At 40.9% G+C, this 20,000-nt stretch overlaps 1 protein-coding gene and 1 pseudogene across 1 annotated transcript in view; one reads left to right on the top strand and one right to left on the bottom strand.

Annotated features, from left to right (window-relative positions):
- The window catches only part of LOC138972810 (multiple epidermal growth factor-like domains protein 6), a gene marked incomplete at its 5' end in the record, with an annotated part of 348,682 nt that overhangs the window by 136,058 nt on the left and 192,624 nt on the right, over nt 1-20,000 (top strand). The window contains 2 exon segments of the mRNA XM_070345474.1: nt 5,226-5,303; nt 9,609-9,713. Coding sequence (XP_070201575.1) covers nt 5,226-5,303; nt 9,609-9,713 — 183 coding nt within the window.
- LOC138972172 (uncharacterized) lies at nt 13,450-16,058 on the bottom strand (annotated as a pseudogene).

The raw sequence follows: 20,000 nt of genomic DNA on the forward strand, positions 1-20,000 counted from the left end.
CAGTGAGTCGCATTGATATCACAAACTGACGACTAAATTGTGAAGAAAAGGAAACTGGATCACACGGGTTCACGATGGCTCAGGGGTAAGATACACCACCCAAAAAATAAATTATTTGAACATTGCTCACTCTTTACGGGGGGTACCTAAGATGTTCTCAAACGGTGAGTGTTTAAATGAAAGGGTGTGTGTACTTTGTGTAAAAGCCTGACAGCATATGTGATGGATTACGGGAAGCTGACTGTGCCTTTAAAGTAACCCACTTTTTCTTGCAGATTGGATTACAAGTGGTATAATGTATGTGAGCGATGTGTGTGAGAATGGACGTTTTGCTTGCTATGAACAAGTGTGTTCAAGAACTGGTTACAATGCAAATAAATTAATTGCTTGAGTGTAATGTTGTTCGAACAGCTACATCTCCTTTTTGACTCACATGCGAAGCAAAAGTGAGTCTATGTACTCACCCGAGTCGTCCGTCCGTCCGGCCGGCCGGCCGGCCGGAAAACTTTAACGTTGGATATTTCTTGGACACTATTCAGTCTATCAGTACCAAATTTGGCAAGATGGTGTATGATGACAAGGCCCAAAAACATACATAGCATCTTGACCTTGCTTCAAGGTCAAGGTCGCAGGGGCCATAAATGTTGTCTAAAAAACAGCTATTTTTCACATTGTTCCCATTTTCTCTGAAGTTTTTGAGATTGAATACCTCACCTATATATGATATATAGGGCAAAGTAAGCCCCATCTTTTGATACCAGTTTGGTTTACCTTGCTTCAAGGTCAAGGTCACAGGAGCTCTTCAAAGTTGGATTGTATACATATTTTGAAGTGACCTTGACCCTGAACTTTGGAAGATAACTGTTTCAAACTTAACAAGAAGAGCAAACGCTCGATCGAGTCACTTTCGCAGTTCTGAATATTATATGAGGCATCAGATGGACAGGAAGAAATTGCTATTCACAACACAATGAGTCACGTTCACATAAAATTTGAGCCCGGTCACTTTTATAGTTTCCGAGAAAAGCCCAACGTTAAGTTGTGTGTTGCCGAACAGAAAAGGCTAGTTATCTCCCTTGTTTTTCTGATAACGTTCGTAAAAGGCTACAGATGTAAATACTTTGATGTAAAGAATAATCCTACAAAGTTTCAATCACATCCGATGAACTTTGTCAAAGATATAAAATGTCTAATTTTTCCTTTGACGCTGACCTGTGACCTTGAAAAAGGTCAAAGGTCAACGAAACCATCGTTAAAGTGTAGAGGTCATTGGAGGTCACGACTAAACAAAATATGAGCCCGATCGCTTTGATAGTTTCCGAGAAAAGTCCAACGTTAAGGTGGTGTCTACGGACGGCCGGCCGGACGGCCGGCCGGACAGACTAACACTGACCGATTACATAGAGTCACTTTTTCTCAAGTGACTCAAAAATTATGTGGGGCACATGTTATGCTTTCATCATGAGACACATTTTGTCACATATGGTCAAGGTCACTTTGACCCTTATGAAATGTGACCAAAATAAGGTAGTGAACCACTAAAAGTGACCATATCTCATGGTAGAAAGAGCCAATAAGCACCATTGTACTTCCTATGTCTTGAATTTTTGTGTTGCATGACCTTGGATGACCTTGACCTTGGGTCAAGGTCACATGTATTTTGGTAGGAAAAATGTGTAAAATATTGTTTTTCTCAGTTTTATTGTAAAATTATTCTGAAAGAAAGATCAAGGTCTGTTCAGCATGTGAGTCGTGTGGGTTTTGCCCTTCTTGTTAAGAAATGTAGTTATAAGCTATGCAAATTGTTCGGTCTGTGACGTTCCGACCTTCTTTGGACAAAAAGTGAGATCAGTAAAGGAAATTCAAAACGTTCTCCCAGGAAAAAAATACAGCCCACCCTGTTCTCAAGGAGTTTGGAGAAAAAAGTTGGGATTTGAAATTGATGAACAGAATTGGACTTTAGCAGCAAATGTCACTAATGATTCTGAAGTTCGAATACGTGTACTGCATTGGAAAATATTGCAAAACATTTATCCAACACAAATTTTATTGTGTAAAATGAAAGTGAAGGTTGATAAAAACTGTACATATTGTGAGGATGAACTTGATGTATGGGAACATTTTTTTTCTTTGAATGCCCAACCGTACTCAGGTTTTGGAAATGCATATACATGTATTAGTAAACATTGGGGAAAGAATTAGGCTGACTGTTTCAGATCTCTTTTTTGGTATAAAAGGTAACAGCAAAAATATGAAGAAGATCAATCATACTATTTTAATCGCAAAGATGTGCATAAGCATTTAAACTAAAAAGGTTCACGATTAGCACTGGAAATCATTTTCGGAAATCATATTGTTTAAAAATGTCAACATTAGTCTCTTCCATCCCTCAGTTCCACTGGAATTAGTTATGTGTGTAGGAAACAGCAGGAATATGAAATATAATTTGCTTGCAAGCATACCTTATCTTGCACAATAAATAAGTCGGTCAATGCAGACGTTTTATGAATTAAAAACAAAGTATTGTTTATTTTTCTTTACCAGGCAAATATTATGATGCGGATATTGTTTTTGAATAGACCCATATATTATGACATATGATCAATTTGATGCCACACATGTTGACATCAGCAGACACAACATTATAGTTCAACGTATGGTTATTTTTTGTCCTTTTGTATAATGTAATATTTAACATAATGATTAAGAGTAATTACAGGTGGTGGGTTTTTTCTGGACCTCATATAAATGAAAAAGTATGTGTACAAACAGGAAACACACAGATACCATGTTTGTTATCACTTACTTAATGATTGATTAAGATATTGACTTTTTTATTTACACCGGCGGCACTCTTAAATCTATACGTACAGACAAACCAAATACATGAAACAAAGTTAAATCGCTGGACTGTCAGTTGGTCTGTGGACGATTGAAAAGCTTGCAGATCTTTAACGTAAAACAATATCAAAAGTTGCCTTTTTCAGGCAAGTGCAGATTACAGGGTATGACCTGGGAACCCATACGATTGTGTCGTATGGTGTACGCATGATTGCCTGGAAGACGATCAGTACGGTCAGTGTACACAAAATACGACGAGGATAATTCTTAGACTACTTTCCTTCTCAAGCACATCCCGAATCAAATCCAGTATGCTGACACACGATTACAGTATTTGTCAGTAACCATCGACAGAAGCATTTGTTTAAAAATATATTGGTAAACCTAATTGACAGTGCAAGGGATGTGTGTGAAGCATGTTTGGATCATGGACGTCCAAATGTTGTGTGGAGTACACTCAATGTATCTAAAAAACACGCCAAGTTCGTTTGATAACACTCCAAGTCCAAAACCGGGGTTCCCAGGTCAGAATCAAAGGAATATAAAGCCCACAGGTCAGAATAGAAATCTGGTCTTGCCTTTTCCAACGATATATTTTTGGCATTTAGATCTATCCCAGACGCATTTTCATTTGACAAACACGTCGAAAACGAGATCCTATTGTGTTCCGCAGATGACAGTAGCTGAGATAGCGGGCACTTGCATTTTTCCTCACGACAAAGCCAGAAGTATCCTTGGCGGATGATGACTTTATTCAGTTATTCTGCAGAAAAACAGAAATGCTGGAGAAAAACCGTTCTTTTCTGCAGTATTTCTGCATAATGTCATCTTTCTGCAGAAAAAGTGTAAACAGGTTTTCTGCAGTAAAACAACAGCACCGTTTTACTGCAGCATTCTTGATTTCAATTTTACTGCAGTAAAATGTGTTGCTCCAGAAAAACCCGTTGCTTCGGCAAAAGGTGACGTTATGCAGAAATGCTGCAGAAAAGACAGTTTTTCTCCAGCATTTCTGTTTTTCTGCAGAATAACTGAATAATGCCAAAATGCTGAAGAAAACGTGTAAACAATTTTTCTGCAGTAAAACAACAGCACCGTTTTACTGCAGCATTCTTGATTTCAATTTTACTGCAGTAAAACTGTTTTACTGCAGTAAAAACCGTTGCTCTCGCGAAAGATGACATTATGCAGAAATGCTGCAGAAAAGACAGTTTTTCTCCAGCATTTCGGTTTTTCTGCAGAATAACTGAATAATGTCATAATCCGCCAAGAGCCATTACAAAATGCTGCAGAAAAAAAAACAGGTTTTCTGCAGTAAAACAACAGCACCGTTTTACTGCAGCATTCTTGATTTCAATTTTACTGCAGTAAAATGTTTTGCTGCAGAAAAAAATGCTGCTTCGGCGAAAGATGACATTATCCAGAAATGCTGCAGAAAAGACAGTTTTCCTCCAGGATTTTGGTTTTTCTGCAGAATAACTGAATAATGTCATAATCCGCTAAGGATACAGAAGACACCTGGCAGCCCTGTAAATGTTTTGTTTAGGTTGTTATGTTATATGAAGTCTTATATCGCGCGCGTATCTCCAGACTCGGACTCAAGGCGCAGGGATCTATTTATGCCGTGTGATATGGAATTTTGTACACAATACATCACGCATTCACATCGACCAGCAGATCGCAGCCATTTCGGCGCATATCCTACTTTTCACGGCCTATTATTCCAAGTCACACGGGTATTTTGGTAGACATTTTGTATCTTTGCCTGTACAATTTTGCCAGGAAAGACCCTTTTGCCAATCGTGGGATCTTTAACGTGCACACCCGAATGTAGTGCACACAAAGGGACCTCGGTTATTCGTCTCATCCGAACGACTAGCACTTGAACCCACCACCTAGGTTAGGAAAGGGGGGATAAAATTGCTAACACCCTGACCCAGGGTCGAACTCGCAACCTCTCGCTTCCGAGCGCAAGTGCGTTACCACTCGGCCACCCAGTCCATGTGAGCGAACACCATATCACAAGTTGGGACATTAATTGTTTTTCTTATGTCCGAAAAAGCTGGTAACGGAAATGGCCCATTTTGTAGACCCATTTTGTAGACCCATTTTGTATTCTGAATAAGGTAGGAGAATGAATTGCCTTTTCAGTCATGTAGATGGTTTTACAATACACAGCCTTATCAGACATATCTCTAACTCATCTACCTAGTTTTTATGACGGGTAGTATAGAACATCATTTTATGGAACCAGCGTAGCAAATATTTTGTTTATGATGCATATTTCATATGAAACAAGGTCGCATAAGCATTTGGTTTTTATATGTCCCAAGCAAACTTATGAGCTTTGAACTGTTGTTGTAGCTTATTCATGTTTTGTTGTTCAGGACTAGAGGTGAACGGGAACTGTTCGAATTATCCACTGCTATGCAGGTCCGGGGCGATGTGTGAGGCTGGTGTTTGCAGTGAGTATCTTTTGTCTTTTTGGTTGGATATGGTTGTGAGTTGAAAATTATAGAATTTGTTTGCATTTCATTTGAAGCATAATTGTTTGACTCCCCTGAGAAATCAGGAGATATATGCCGCCTACACAATCGATGGAATCAGATTTAAAGCTGAAAAGGATTTGGGACTAATAGTAGATAACGAACTAAGTTTTCAGGCTCACATTCCAATGTAGTCAAAAGAGCAAGCACAATTCATTGTGTGCTTTTATAATACCGTAAAACCCCTAGCAAACGCCCAGTATCTAGCAAACGCCCACCTCCCACTTTTGGCCAAAAGTTGTGCAGAGGGGTCACTACCTAGCAAACGCCCACCCCGGTTTTTTGAGTCACTTGAGAAAAAGTGACTCTATGTAATCGGTCAGTGTTAGTCTGTCCGGCCGGCCGTCCGGCCGGCCGTCCGTAGACACCACCTTAACGTTGGACTTTTCTCGGAAACTATCAAAGCGATCCGGCTCATATTTTGTTTAGTCGTGACCTCCAATGACCTCTACACTTTAACGATGGTTTCGTTGACCTTTGACCTTTTTCAAGGTCACAGGTCAGCGTCAAAGGAAAAATTAGACATTTTATATCTTTGACAAAGTTCATCCGATGTGATTGAAACTTTGTAGGATTATTCTTTACATCAAAGTATTTACATCTGTAGCCTTTTACGAACGTTATCAGAAAAACAAGGGAGATAACTAGCCTTTTCTGTTCGGCAACACACAACTTAACGTTGGGCTTTTCTCGGAAACTATAAAAGTGACCGGGCTCAAATTTTATGTGAACGTGACTCCCAGTGACCTCTACACTTTGACGTCTGCTTTGGTGACCTTTGACCTTTTTCAAGGTCACAGGTATGTCTTGAAGGAAAAAAATTGAAATATCATATCTCTGAAACTATTCATCGGATTTGATTCAAACTTTATAGGATTATTCTTTACATCAAATTATTTACATCTGTATTGTGTTGTGAATAGCAATTTCTTCCTGTCCATCTGATGCCTCATATAATATTCAGAACTGCGAAAGTGACTCGATCGAGCGTTTGCTCTTCTTGTTGTTTTTTAAATTAGTTTTAAGACGGTCGGCCTCCTTTATCTACGATATGTGCACATGTGTGTGTGTGTGTGTGTGTGTGTGTGTGTGTGTGTGTGTGTGTGTGTGTGTGTGTGTGTGTGTGTGTGTGTGTGTGTGTAAAAGTGAACAATTTTACGTCTCATTAACAAAGAAAACATGTAAACTCAAACTGTTTCACGGTAATAATATAGAACATAAAACAAAGACATAATGGTTCCTCTTTTAAGGTCATTAGTAAGACCGTTCCTAAAATACGGGAATGTGTTGCAGTCTCCTAAATGTAGGCATACAAAAATGTTTTTCACATTATTCACAGAATGATCTGCTCTCTACATCACTGTTTTTGAGTCACTTGAGAAAAAGTGACTCTATGTAATCGGTCAGTGTTCCGTAGACACCACCTTAACGTTGGACTTTTCTCGGAAACTATCAAAGCGATCGGGCTCATATTTTGTTTAGTCGTGACCTCCAATGACCTCTACACTTTAACGATGGTTTCGTTGACCTTTGACCTTTTTCAAGGTCACAGGTCAGCGTCAAAGGAAAAATTAGACATTTTATATCTTTGACAAAGTTCATCCGATGTGATTGAAACTTTGTAGGATTATTCTTTACATCAAAGTATTTACATCTGTAGCCTTTTACGAACGTTATCAGAAAAACAAGGGAGATAACTAGCCTTTTCTGTTCGGCAACACACAACTTAACGTTGGGCTTTTCTCGGAAACTATAAAAGTGACCGGGCTCAAATTTTATGTGAACGTGACTCATTGTGTTGTGAATAGCAATTTCTTCCTGTCCATCTGATGCCTCATATAATATTCAGAACTGCGAAAGTGACTCGATCGAGCGTTTGCTCTTCTTGTTTAAGTTAAAATTCCTTCAAACAAAGTGACACGACCGTTGTGTATTTTTGGCTAAATGTTGGGCTGAGTAATGGTTGGCTGAGTAATGGTTGAGTCTTAGTATTCAGCTGTGTCCGTCCGTATGGATGGCCGGACGGCTGGCTTGTGGATAAAATCTTAACTTTCAGGTTATCTTGGATGATTTTCAAGCTGATCGTTAGGGCGATAAGGGTCGAAAACAAGGTCGATACTGTACATTTTAGGGAAAGTATGGTGATTTGTATGCAGGTTTTACATTCTTCTCCTTCTTCGTTCATGGGCTGAAACTCCCTCGTTCACTCATTAGGGAGATTTAATAAACGAAACGTCGGGACGTTTCGTTTTGAAGTTGTGGTAAACGTCATCATGTCGGGGGTCTCTCGCTGGAAAGGTGAAGGTCAACTGAAACGGAACGTGGAACGTCAAAACGCAGTCACGTTTTCCACCCCCAAAAAACGAACAATATTTCGTAAACTTTTGTGAGTATTTTTGCACACTAACAGTTTTATTTGTTGGCCATTTTATGCATTGCTAGATTCATCAACCCTTTCACAGTCTTTCAGCGCTGAGAATGTGTTCATTGGAGGTAGACAACTGTTGTGAACTGAAATATTTTGAAGGGTGCTGATCCTGGTACATTTATCCAACTTCATGGTGAGAAAGCAAATGGCGAAGCAGAAGTAGGTCATCGCATCGAATTTTTATTCTGGCTTCGTATGTGATTTTGTATAAACAAAGTCTGTGTGATTTATTTGGACTGAAAATAATCAAAGTATGCCCGATTCTGGACCACCTCCTAGGGGTTTTTTTTCCATTCTGATCGAGGACAGACGTGATAATTTCACTTGAAGATTTATCGCCCTTCCTTCATTCCGAAACGAAACGTGAATACATCTAAATCTTGTCTGCGGCCTATGCCGTCTCGTTTCACGTTCCGTTTCGCGGGGTGACTCATTCACCAAACGAAACGAGCTGCAAAACGAAACGTGCTGTCCTTTAAATCTCCCTATTATTTTGCACGAGTGGGTTTATACCTGTCTGACCGTTTATACCCCGGCATTTAGGCAGCCATACGCCGCTTTTGAGCGAAAGCATACTGGGTATTTTTGTGTTTCTATAACCCACCGAACTCATGGATCACATGATATTTTCCGTGCGCACCTGGTCTTGTGCTTGCGTGTACACACGAAGGCATTAGCAGGTCCGCACATAAGTTGACCTGGGAGATCAGAAAAAAAATCTCCACCCTTAACCCACCAGGCGGTAACGGCCGGGATTTGAACTCACGGTTACCTGACACAAACAGTTTCGCACTCTTATGAAACATTTAGACGAGAAATAGGTATGCAAAAAGTTGTTCGAAGAAAGAAGAATAACAACATTCTTGTCCAATACGACTTGCATTTTGCCGTGTGCGCTGTAAAATCAGCCTACCTTCAAAGCAGACGAAAAGCAGACATCTTAATTTTCTTCCAAGGGAGAAATCTTTGATGACGCAAATGTAAATGACGTCATGTGGTCACACCTATATCGAGAACTAAGCTGTAAACACCGGCAAGTTCAAAACACGAGAAAAACGATTTCGTTATGCGGGCAGCCACGGGGGATGTATGTATTTTTCAAATGGTTGTAAAATAAGTCTTGTATTTATCACCGTACTCAGGCCCTGTTCTTTTTTTCGTCACACCTAAAGCCGTTATTTCTTGTGAGCGACGCAGCATTATACCCATTACTTTTGGAGTACTTCGAATGACATAGTATACTTTTATCAACAATATCCAATCAGTGACTTAAATACAGCAATTACAGGCAGGATCAGGGCATTTCCAATGGATGAATGCGTTCATGTCATTGGTGAATGTTGCGCGACATCGCACAAGTGTAACTTTACAACGAAGGGGTTAATGTTTGCAGTCATTTGAGATTAGCAAATATTTTTAGTTGCTGTGCATGAACTTTAGTTAGTCCACGACTACTTTACCAAGTTTCGAATCTGTAGGTTACATGACCCGACATTTACCTTTTCTCCAAAATGTGTTCCAAATTACACCTCCGAAATTGACAATGGCACCAAAGCTTCCCTGTCTAGGGATTGCCCTGAAACTTCTGTGTTTACCATCCCTCATCAGCACCTTCAGGCAACGTGGAGCTGATAAGTTCCATTTCTCTCATGAATAAAAACTGGACTGTGATGACAGTTTTTTGGTCAGTTTTAGTGCAATCGCTTTGCCCAATGAAATGCCTCTGTTTGATCATGTGAAACAGATATTTACTGATGACTATTGTAATTATTAATATTACTGATGTAACGTTGCAGAGCTAAGGGCAACAGAGGTGTGTACGGCTGCCCAGGGAACAGAATGCGTTGCGGGCACCATCTGTACCGAAAGCAGGCATGACAACCCAACCGTGAAACGCTGCAGTGAGTTTCACCTCTGCACGGTTATGTAGTAACTTGTGTCTCTTTATTTTACCAAGGGGGGAGAGGGGGAAGGGAGGGGGGGAGGGGGAGGGAGGGGGGGGAGGGGGGGGGGGAGGGGTAAAGTTTGTGGACACAAGTGAGCAATCATATTGCGGGTTTAAAAACTTGTTTACGGAACATTCCAGAACAAGGCAGTATCTGCAATATTCCCATATGTTACTCGAAGTACGTCTTGTGTACTGGCTTAATATTCTGAAAGTGTCAAAGCAATCCACTTAGTCATTGCTTAATACAGGGTTTTTGTACATGATACACAAACCGTCACACGCCATGATTGAACGCGACGAAAGGGCTAACCGTGAGAACCGTGAGAACAAAACGGGAAAAAAAACGCGAACCAACCGTGAAGCAACTGTGTCAAAACGCGCACTTAACGGTGCAAAACGTGACAAAACTACGAACCGCCTCTATGTTTTGTTACGGCCGATTACGTACTCTCACTTTTAGTTGTGTTCACCCGTCATGTCTCTGCTACCGCCTACTAAGTTTGTCATCCACACCGTGACAGCCGTGGATGATATTTTGACAGTTATTGCGTTTGCCCAATCAACAAAAAAAAGACACGCGAACAAACATGTAATTATCAATAGAATTATCAAACCACAAAATTGTGATGAATGCATGTTTGAACTAGCTGTTGCGTGATTATTTTGATGCTGCGACTGTTTTAACACACGGGACTAGTAGGTTTAACGTTAACGAAGTTTTGGAGGTCCTTCATTGCGCTCTCTGGTCACTGATCGGACACTGATTGCTTCCTATGATGTTCCTGGTAGAGTTAACGGCTGAATTGAATCGATGTCGAAGACGTTGTGGCAGGAAATTGCGATCTTGTCTTATTGGGGTAATGCGAAAACATCCACCGCGTTGCATAACTGCAGTGCTTCCAATGTCACCAGAACATTGCAGAAGGTGATACACTGTTGGAATATGAACGTTTAAAGCACATGCCAGCGCTTCTGGATCAACCCCAGCTTTAAATCGACCTGGCATTTTGGTGGTGTCGACTTTGGCATCCTGGCTGTTTCAAAAGTGAGACTGGCAGCAAGCGTGCCATGGTCTGTTTTGATTGCTAAAGCGTTGGTGAACACATCTCACACATCAGATGTCTCCTGCTCTACGTGCACGTGCTGCGAGCGCGCAATATGTGTTTAACGATAAACCTGCTTGTCCCGTGTGTTAAAACAGTCACAGCATCAAAATAATCACAAACAAAAAAGGTCAAACTTGCCTTCATTAAACTGTTGTGGTTTAATAATTCTAACTCTATAATTGTTGGAGATTTTGTCAATCAAAAAATGACGATTTTTTTCGCGTTTCTGTTCTTGCTCGGCATAGAAACATTGCAGTTCATAATATGTTTATGACCAGGTACAAAGCATTAAATGCGTAAGGTCAGAATAATAACACCTATTATGTTTTCAGCGTAGCAATAGGGTCCGATATTTAGACGAGACAAGTATGATGCCAACGAGTCGAAGACGAGTGGCATTATACTTGTTCGAGTTTAAATATCGGACCCTATTGCTACGCTGAAAACACAATAGCGATTATATAGCTGTTATGACCTTGATTTGTTATTCCAAACTTACAAAATGACAGCTTTTTTGCGTCGGTGCGTTGATCTCAGGTTTTGATAGCAGACAAACTTCTTACGCGCATCACATTCGCGCAGACATGCACACCGCTACACGCTTTCTGACTTTGGAAGAAAAACTGACTCCAAGTGCATTCGATTTTACAACACAGTTATTGAAACAGCTTTTTAAGTTGTCACTGTATGCTGTTGTCGATAGAAACATCGCCGTGGTACAGATGGGTAAACCGGAACCATGCGTCTTTGTTATTGACAATATGCTTTTGGATATTGAGAAAAATGGCAGACTTCTGTAGCATTATGCTTTGATGATCGGAAGAGACCATCCAATCACAGCCCCCGAATTCCCCCACGTGTTCATCAGAATAGCTATATTATGCAATACTACATCAACTCTGCAAAACGAACATAACAATCAAGATTATACTATTCTCATTCTCGATATATAATTGTTTCTGAAAGAATCTGTACGTGTAGCTTCCCGTAGGGCATTTGGAAGAGCGTTCCAAAGACGGCTACCTGAATAAATTAGACTAGACTTAAACAAGTCTATCATAGGAAAAGGAGTGCAGAGAGAGAGAGAGAGAGAGAGAGAGAGAGAGAGAGAGAGAGAGAGAGAGAGAGAGAGAGAGAGAGATCATAGGAAAAGGAGTGCAGAGAGAGAGAGAGAGAGAGAGAGAGAGAGAGAGAGAGACAGAGAGAGACAGAGAGACAGAGAGAGACAGAGAGAGACAGAGAGAGACAGAGAGAGAGAGAGAGAGAGAGAGAGAGAGAGAGAGAGAGAGAGAGAGAGAGAGAGAGAGAGAGAGAGAGGAGAGAGAGAGAGAGAGAGAGAGAGAGAGAGAGAGAGAGAGAGAGACAATGACAATGACAATTTTTTATTTCGAGGGTGACAAGCATACGCATAGATATGCTTTTTTGCATCTGGCCCTCGCCCTAAAGAGGGACTAAACTATTTTACTATAACTATGACTAGGGAAAAAAAAGTTACATAAAAACATTAATAGTAGAACATATAAGTTTATGTACATGGAGCGCATTATGTAAAAGCATTGTAGATCATAAGGTAGTGTTCAAAATTGGGTGTGAAGCAATGAAGATAAACGGAAAGTAACCCAACAATACATTAGCTCAGCAAAACAATGTATTACAAAGCCAAATCTTCGTGATTTTGTCACAATAAACCATAATTCCGATAATGAAAACTGTATACAAAGATAACATAACAACCAAGTTTATTTGTTCATAGAGTTCATTAAATGGAAAGAATATTTGGTTCTGAAAGAATCCGTATTGGTGGATTGGAAGAGCGTTCCAGAAGCTGCTTCCTGAATAAACAAGACTCGATTTAAATAGGTGTATCCTAGAAAGAGGAGTGCTTAGTTTTATAAAGTGGTGCGAATTCTTCAAAGAGAACTTTGAACAAATGGTTTCGGGTGCATTTTCTGTCATAATTGTATGCATCATTATTCCTTTGTTATAATTAATTCTTGACTTTAGAGGTAGGACCCCTATGTTGATGTAGTCAGAGTCGATGATAGTAGTCTGTTTGAGTAATACTACTTTTAGCGCTCTTTTGTGTAATCTGCTGAGTAGCTTTAGGGAATTATCACTTGCTGAGTCCCATAGAGTGGATGCGTAATCAATAAGAGACTGACTATGAGCAGCGAAAAATAACTTCCTGGCTTGGCAATTAAGGAAGTGTTTACTTCTAGATAAGAGGTACACTTTCTTTGACACTAATTTACTAAGTTGTTCAATGTGAGTTGACCAAGACAGGTTGTTATCGATGTGGACACCTAGAACTTTGTGATGGTCGACTTTTTCCACTATATTGCCGTCAATCAATAAATCGGGACCAGTTGAGGTAAAATTCTGTCGTTTTTGTCTAGTTGTAATTATCATATATTTGGTTTTCTTTGGGTTAGGAGACATGTGATTTAGGTCAGTCCATTCTGTCAGCTGGTTTAGACTCCCTTGGAGGGATTCTGACAAGCGAGTTACATTTGCGTTACTGGAGTGAATTGTGGTATCATCTGCAAACATAAATGTTGAATATAAAGGGGGAGGTCATTAACATATATTGAGAAGAGCAGAGTTCCTAATACCGATCCTTGTGGTACACCGTAATCTACAGCTTGAATGCTCAATGTTCTAGTGTTTGTAAGAACTGTCTGTTGTCTGTCAGAGAGGAAATAACTAACACGATTGTTAGTATCATATCCGACGCCATACAAACCGAATTTTCTAAGCAATAATGTGTGATCAATTACGTCAAAGGCTTTTGCAAAGTCTACGAAAAAGTCACCACCGAATTCATTATCGTTTATTTTGTCATGGTCGCATTTCATTAGCAGCCACACGGATACTTAAAAACAAGATGTAAGCATGTCACAATAAAAACGCATTTTTACGTCATTTTCTGTGTTTGCTTTTATACAAAACACTAACCAACCTAACGATTTTCTTGATTTTATTATCGTTATCTCTTTGGTCAATTTGCAGTGTGTTGATATCCTTATAATTATATCATTCGAGAAGCAAGATAAACATTCCTAAATCTAACTCTAAAGTCATGACCCTCTCGTGGTACACAGCTTTGTAGAACAACTCCTGTACGAAATACAGTCACCAAAAGACACTGATGTGATTTTTGAAGAGAAAATGTCCTTTCTTCCAGTCACTGAACACACACAAAATCGCGATCACTGTTGTCCCTGGTCATCTTGATGTAGTGTAATGTTCAACGTTCTCCCCCTCCATACACACTGCCATCTCGTGCTTCCTCAGCCCGAACAAGCAGACGACGCTGTCCCGCATACTCCTTTCGGCGCCGACGGGCATTGACAGCAGAAGCAGCGTCAGCTGCTTTCAGGCGGCGCTCATCATTCTTTGCCAGGAGGTGAAGAGTGGTGTATGAAATGTCCGCATACAGCCTGCTCAGCATGTAGATCATTTCAGTGGCCCCTTCATTGAATTTGCAGACAGCACGAGCCACGCTTCCCTCCACATGTCTCAGGCCCATGAAGGAGGTTTTGGGGCAACGGGTCCAAATCATGTTGTTGAGGCACTCATTAGTGTTTTGAGTGCCCCCATGAACAAGTCTCTTCAGCAAACATTCATCAGCCATTCTCCTGTAGACTGGAATCATCGTCTCTGCAACTTCAGGGGACAAGTATGTAGACGAAGGGTGGTCCTTGTGGCTACCAGGCTGTTCTCCGCTTGCCAGGGCCTTTTGGTAGAAGCACCAACTGTCTGCTCCTTGCGGGCACTGCCGATGATGTGGTTGGTCATCAGCGGACATAGAGTGCCACAGAGTAGACCACACAGCTGCCTCCATCTTGTCCACGTTTAGAATGTTGTCCAGGATTGCCCCACGGTAAAAGTTCTGAAGACTGTCGCATTTCTTCTCAGTCAGACGACCAACACCACGTCCACCAAGCCGCTCCTGCTTCGTCAGTTTGCGAAGAGCAGTACCCACACGCTAATGGGCGTGGTTGGTGCAGTCCAGCTTTTCCACTTTGGTAGGGTATGGGTCCTCTTCACACACAGCCTTGTAAGCTGAAGAATCTCCATCACACAGCATCTCCGCATACAGAAATCCAAAGGTGGCCTCGGATTCATTCCACAAAATCTGTGCAGCCTCTGACTCCATAGCCTTGCTCGATTTGAAGTGGTTTCGGCAGCAATCGGGGGAATGTTCCGCTTTCCAGGCAGCCAACTCTTCAGCAGGGAGATGTTTGCTTTCTGCAAGAGCACATGCGTGGAAGTACTTAGACAGGATCTTGTAGTCAACGACGAGGCCAGTGAGTACATCAATGGCCACGCCCACCCCAAAGAGCGAAGTAAACCCCCTTTTTTGCCAGGTTCCGTCGTAGGAGACACTGATGTTGATGATGGGATTTTCTCCTCGGTCAAGGGCTTCCCGCAGGTCTTCATATGTTTCTGCGTATGCCTTCTGAACAGCAGCTGCAGAGCGCTGTAGCATGGCGGACCCAGCTTCCACTTCAGCAGCTAGAAACACATAACTACATCCCATAAATACATGTACAAACTAAAAGCGGGGGCACAACAAGTACTCTTCATTTCAAACCTAAGTAGGGTTTACACACTTTTATAAGTTAGAGAGAAATTCTACTACTACTACAAGTATTATTACTAATACTGGTTACATAACAAAGATAGCAGAACATCGGTGACTGCGTGTGAGAGAGCGAAAAATAAAAAGACCCCAAAATACTTTACTCACATGTTTGACGAAGACGAAAATAAAAACAAATCACGACCTTTCGACCATTCTAGAGTTTTTCTCAGGCACAAAACACAGATAAAAGAAGAAGACAGACGACAGAACAGAAATATATTTACAGTACAGAATTGTTTGGTCTTTTAATTATAAAGATACTTCTACTTTTCTCTGTAAAAGTTTGTTTACATATATCTTAGTTCTTACATGAAGTAAACAATGAAATAAATAAACACTCAACCAGTGAGTATTTTTGTCATCTTTTACAATAAAAATATTGTGCACATTGAGCAAGTAAGTTGGATAAAGAAAGACACCAACCTGTCACTTTTTTGTCATGTCGCTGGTAGGTTTGCAGATGCATGGCTGGTATTCCCATCACTGCACTGAAAGTCTCTAGAACAGCGTAGCTCCCTCCCACCTCGTGACTGAACAGTACCATCATTGGATTTACTTCAAAATCAATGTTTTTGCTATCACTGTCCTGCATTCGAGGTGATGACATCTCAGGTTTTTTTCATAATCGCCACAACCATCGCACGTCAGTAGCAGCTGAGAGGCGAAGCCAGCGTTTTCTCCTTCACTCACAGTTATCGAGAGACCAGTCTCCTTGCATACGGGACATGCGAGATCACTCAGAAGTCGAGTAAGCTGGAACACATGCGTTAAATTCCACAACTGATCGGAGCCGTCGGCAACATCTTCGTCAGCATTCATGGCCTCATGTTTTTCGAAACGCACACTTCGACTGCAGGTCGCTGCATTTCGACAGTCCCCCATTCGAACATGAAACAACTCGCTCGTCTTGCTTCGTCTTTTTGGCCGCTGCTGCTTTTACCGCTTGCAGTCTCATTTTCCTCCCTTTGCTCTTGGCATTTTACCGTCAGTCGGATACAAAATTCACAATCAGAACACAAAAATAGCGATGGCAAACAACTTTTTTTTTACGCTCACTCGATGTTCAACTTTTGCCTTGTTGTGTTTGTTGACATCATCGACAAGTGGAAACCGCATTGCATTGTGGGAACGAAACTGTTGCATTGTGGGTAGAAATGTCATCCATACAAAAGCATGCCGGTTTTCTGATTGGTTAATCTTCAAGTCGTAGTAGGCTTCTCCCTTATTTGGAATATTTGGTATTGTCGTCTGCGTTGGAAAAACCGCGCGAAGCCGTTTATTGAAGTTTCCGGCAGTGACGTCAGTTCGTTGAAACGGTTCGGGAAACGTCGGGCTTTTCTTCCGTCTGCTACGCGAGGCGATTCCTCGAGCGAAGTGTGGTGTTGTAAAGTGTCAAAAAAGGGTTATTTGAGCAAATATTGCACAAAATAAATGCCAAGAAGCTTCGGTACACATTTGTATTAGCTAAATTCATACATTTGGCACAAGTTTTTGAGCAAAATAGTGTTAGTAGCTGTTAGAAGGGTGTTCATGAGTCAAAATCAGGCATAATCACAACATCACAACAATCATGATTTTAGTGACAGTTGAGGTGCCGTGTCTCCCCTCATGTCAACCCACTGCTTGTTTGGTTTAAGCAAATCAACAGTAAAGTCTCCCAACAGAATTGTTTCCTTTGACTCGAGCAGAACTGCATCTAACATCTGTGTAAAGTTATCTGACCAGTTTGCTCGCTCTGCAGGATTTCTATAACAAAATCCTATGAGGAGTGGAGGTGCTCCTCTCAACTTAACTTCAATCCACACAGATTCCACGAAGTTCTCAAGGTGTATTATTCGTATATAACTAATTGATTCACTTATGTACATAGGTATACCAGTTTCTCTAATTTCCTGAGGGTCTCTGCGTAACGTACTGTAACCTGGAATAAACAACATCAGAATTCGAGATCTGAGGTGTTAATCTTGATTCTGTGATCCCAAAAATGTGAAAACTTGTTCCAGTATTCAGAAAGACCGTAGGGCCAATACTCGTAGCATGGTCAGTCCACTGCTCATGGCAAAGACAGTGAAATTGACAAGAAAAGCGGGGTAATAGTTGCGCTGAGAAGGAAAGCACGCTTTTCTGTACCTCTCTTCGTTTTAACTACCTGAGCGTGTTTTTAATCCAAACATATCATATCTATATGTTTTTGGAATCAGGAACCGACAAGGATTAAGGTGAAAGTGTTTTGAAATTGATTTCGACAATTTAATTTTGATAATAATTTTTATATTTTTAATTTTCAGAGCTTGTTTTTAATCCAAATATAACATATTTATATGTTTTTGGAATCAGAAAATGGTGGAAAATAAGATAAACGTAAATTTGGATCGTTTTATAACCAATTTGGTTGAAAAATGAGAGCGTGACAGTGCCGCCTCAACTTTCACGAAAAGCCTGATATGACGTCATCAAAGACATTTATCAAAAAAATGACAAAAACGTCTGAGGGTATCATACCCAGGAACTCTCATGTCAAATGTCATAAAGATCGGTCCAGTAGTTTAGTCTGAATCGCTCTACACACACACACACACACACACACACACACACACACACACACACAGACACACACACACACACACACACACAGAGACACAGACACACACACGCGCACGCACATACACCACGACCCTCGTCTTGATCCCCCCCCTCTACGTTAAAACATTTAGTCAAAACTTGACTAAACGTAATAAGTTCTCAAAGTTGATCTGGATTACCACAACGACCATGAAAACAAAAAAAGGGGGGCAGCACGGAGCCTCTGGACCCTTCCCAACACGACCATGAACAACCTTAACCAAGAACCAGTTTTGGATGACGACCCTATACTAGGCGGATCACCCGAATTTGGCCATCGGCTGCTGATGTCAACACATCTTCAGAGAAAGTTCAAGACCCAAAACGTGTGTGGCAACAAAGGACACACATACAAAGAAAATGTTGGAAAACCAAAAGGCTGTCGTGCTTAGGAATATTAGCTCTGTGCTGCAAAAAGAGATTAAAGGCACACTCCTTTTCGTGAAAACAGTTCTTTCCTTGGCACAAAGCTTTCATTGACGGTGGGGTTTTGCTGACTCGTCGAAGACGACCCATTTGGAACTTAGTAAAGAATGTCATGCTGTTTATCCTTATTCTGATGGCGTGGGTCGTGTAAGACGCATACTCTGCAAAGAGGCGGCAACACGTTTATCCCCATTCGGATGGCGTGGATCGTGTACGACCCAAGCTTTTTACGTTGACTCCTTATTTGGAAGGTATGGGTCATACACGACCCACATAATCCGGACTGTGTAGTCCAACACATGATCCAGTGGACGAACATAAGTGCAACAACAGAACCCATCACAACATGGGCCATGAATCCAGTAAATGAACTCAAATTAGTGCACCCCCCCCCCCCTTTCAAATAGAACAATCAAATCTGCATCTAAATAAGTCATTGTCAGTGTTGTTCACATATATATATCTTGTCTAACATTTCAAGTTGGGTTTTAGACGCATATCCTTGCTTAAACAAAAACTTAAAATTGGAGATGCACAAAATTTTTAAAAAAATCTTGTAAACTTGAAGGTATTTGGAAGTATCCAGCTGAAAATGAATTTTAGCAATGCAATTGGTGTTATTTGAGCCTTTTCTGACTCTGAAAACAGCACACAATTTTGTTTGTTTAAAAAATATTATTGGGTAAATGAATGCATACAATCAAAAACCTCTATACTTGGATGTGTTTGGTTGTATCACTCTTACTAGGGGGTCTACAAAAACAAGTGGTATACACATTTGAAGAAGAGTTTTAGAAGCATCCCCTTGCTTAAAGGCACAGTAAGCCTCCCGTAAACCATCACAGAGCTCCCCGAGCGTCTACACACAGTACAAGCATACTTCCATTTGAACGCTCACCGAACGGGAACATCCCAGGTGCCCTACGTAAAGAGCGAGCAATATTTAAAGAATTAATTTTGTCGAGCGTGATACATTTTCAAAGAATGTCTTTTCGTGGACTTGCTCCTCTACAACAATGGCGCCTCGTTTTAGTGCTGGACGGCTGTTATGAATATTCAATACCGGAAATCACGCCCGGACAGTAAGCCTCCCGTAAACTATCACAGATACTGTCAGGCTTTTACTCACAGTACAAACACCCTTCCATTTGAACGCTCACCAAACGGGAACATCCCAGGTGCCCTACGTAAAGAGCGAGCAATATTTAAAGAATTAATTTTGCAGATTGTCTCGAACACTTTTTGGACCCATCCTGAACTCAGGCCAAAAACGAGTTACTTCCCTTCGGGTCTCCTTCTATCCATGTAAACTGACGATAGCCGTGGATCGCTGATTATCAGAATGTTTTTGGACCGTGGTGCGTTTTTGCGCAAGACCTAACTTTTAAAATCTAAATAATAAATTGACAGCTTGTTACACAAACATTCTTTAATCATA

Source organism: Littorina saxatilis, linkage group LG8 (assembly GCF_037325665.1).
Source record: "Littorina saxatilis isolate snail1 linkage group LG8, US_GU_Lsax_2.0, whole genome shotgun sequence".
In the NCBI taxonomy this organism is placed as follows: domain Eukaryota; kingdom Metazoa; phylum Mollusca; class Gastropoda; order Littorinimorpha; family Littorinidae; genus Littorina; species Littorina saxatilis.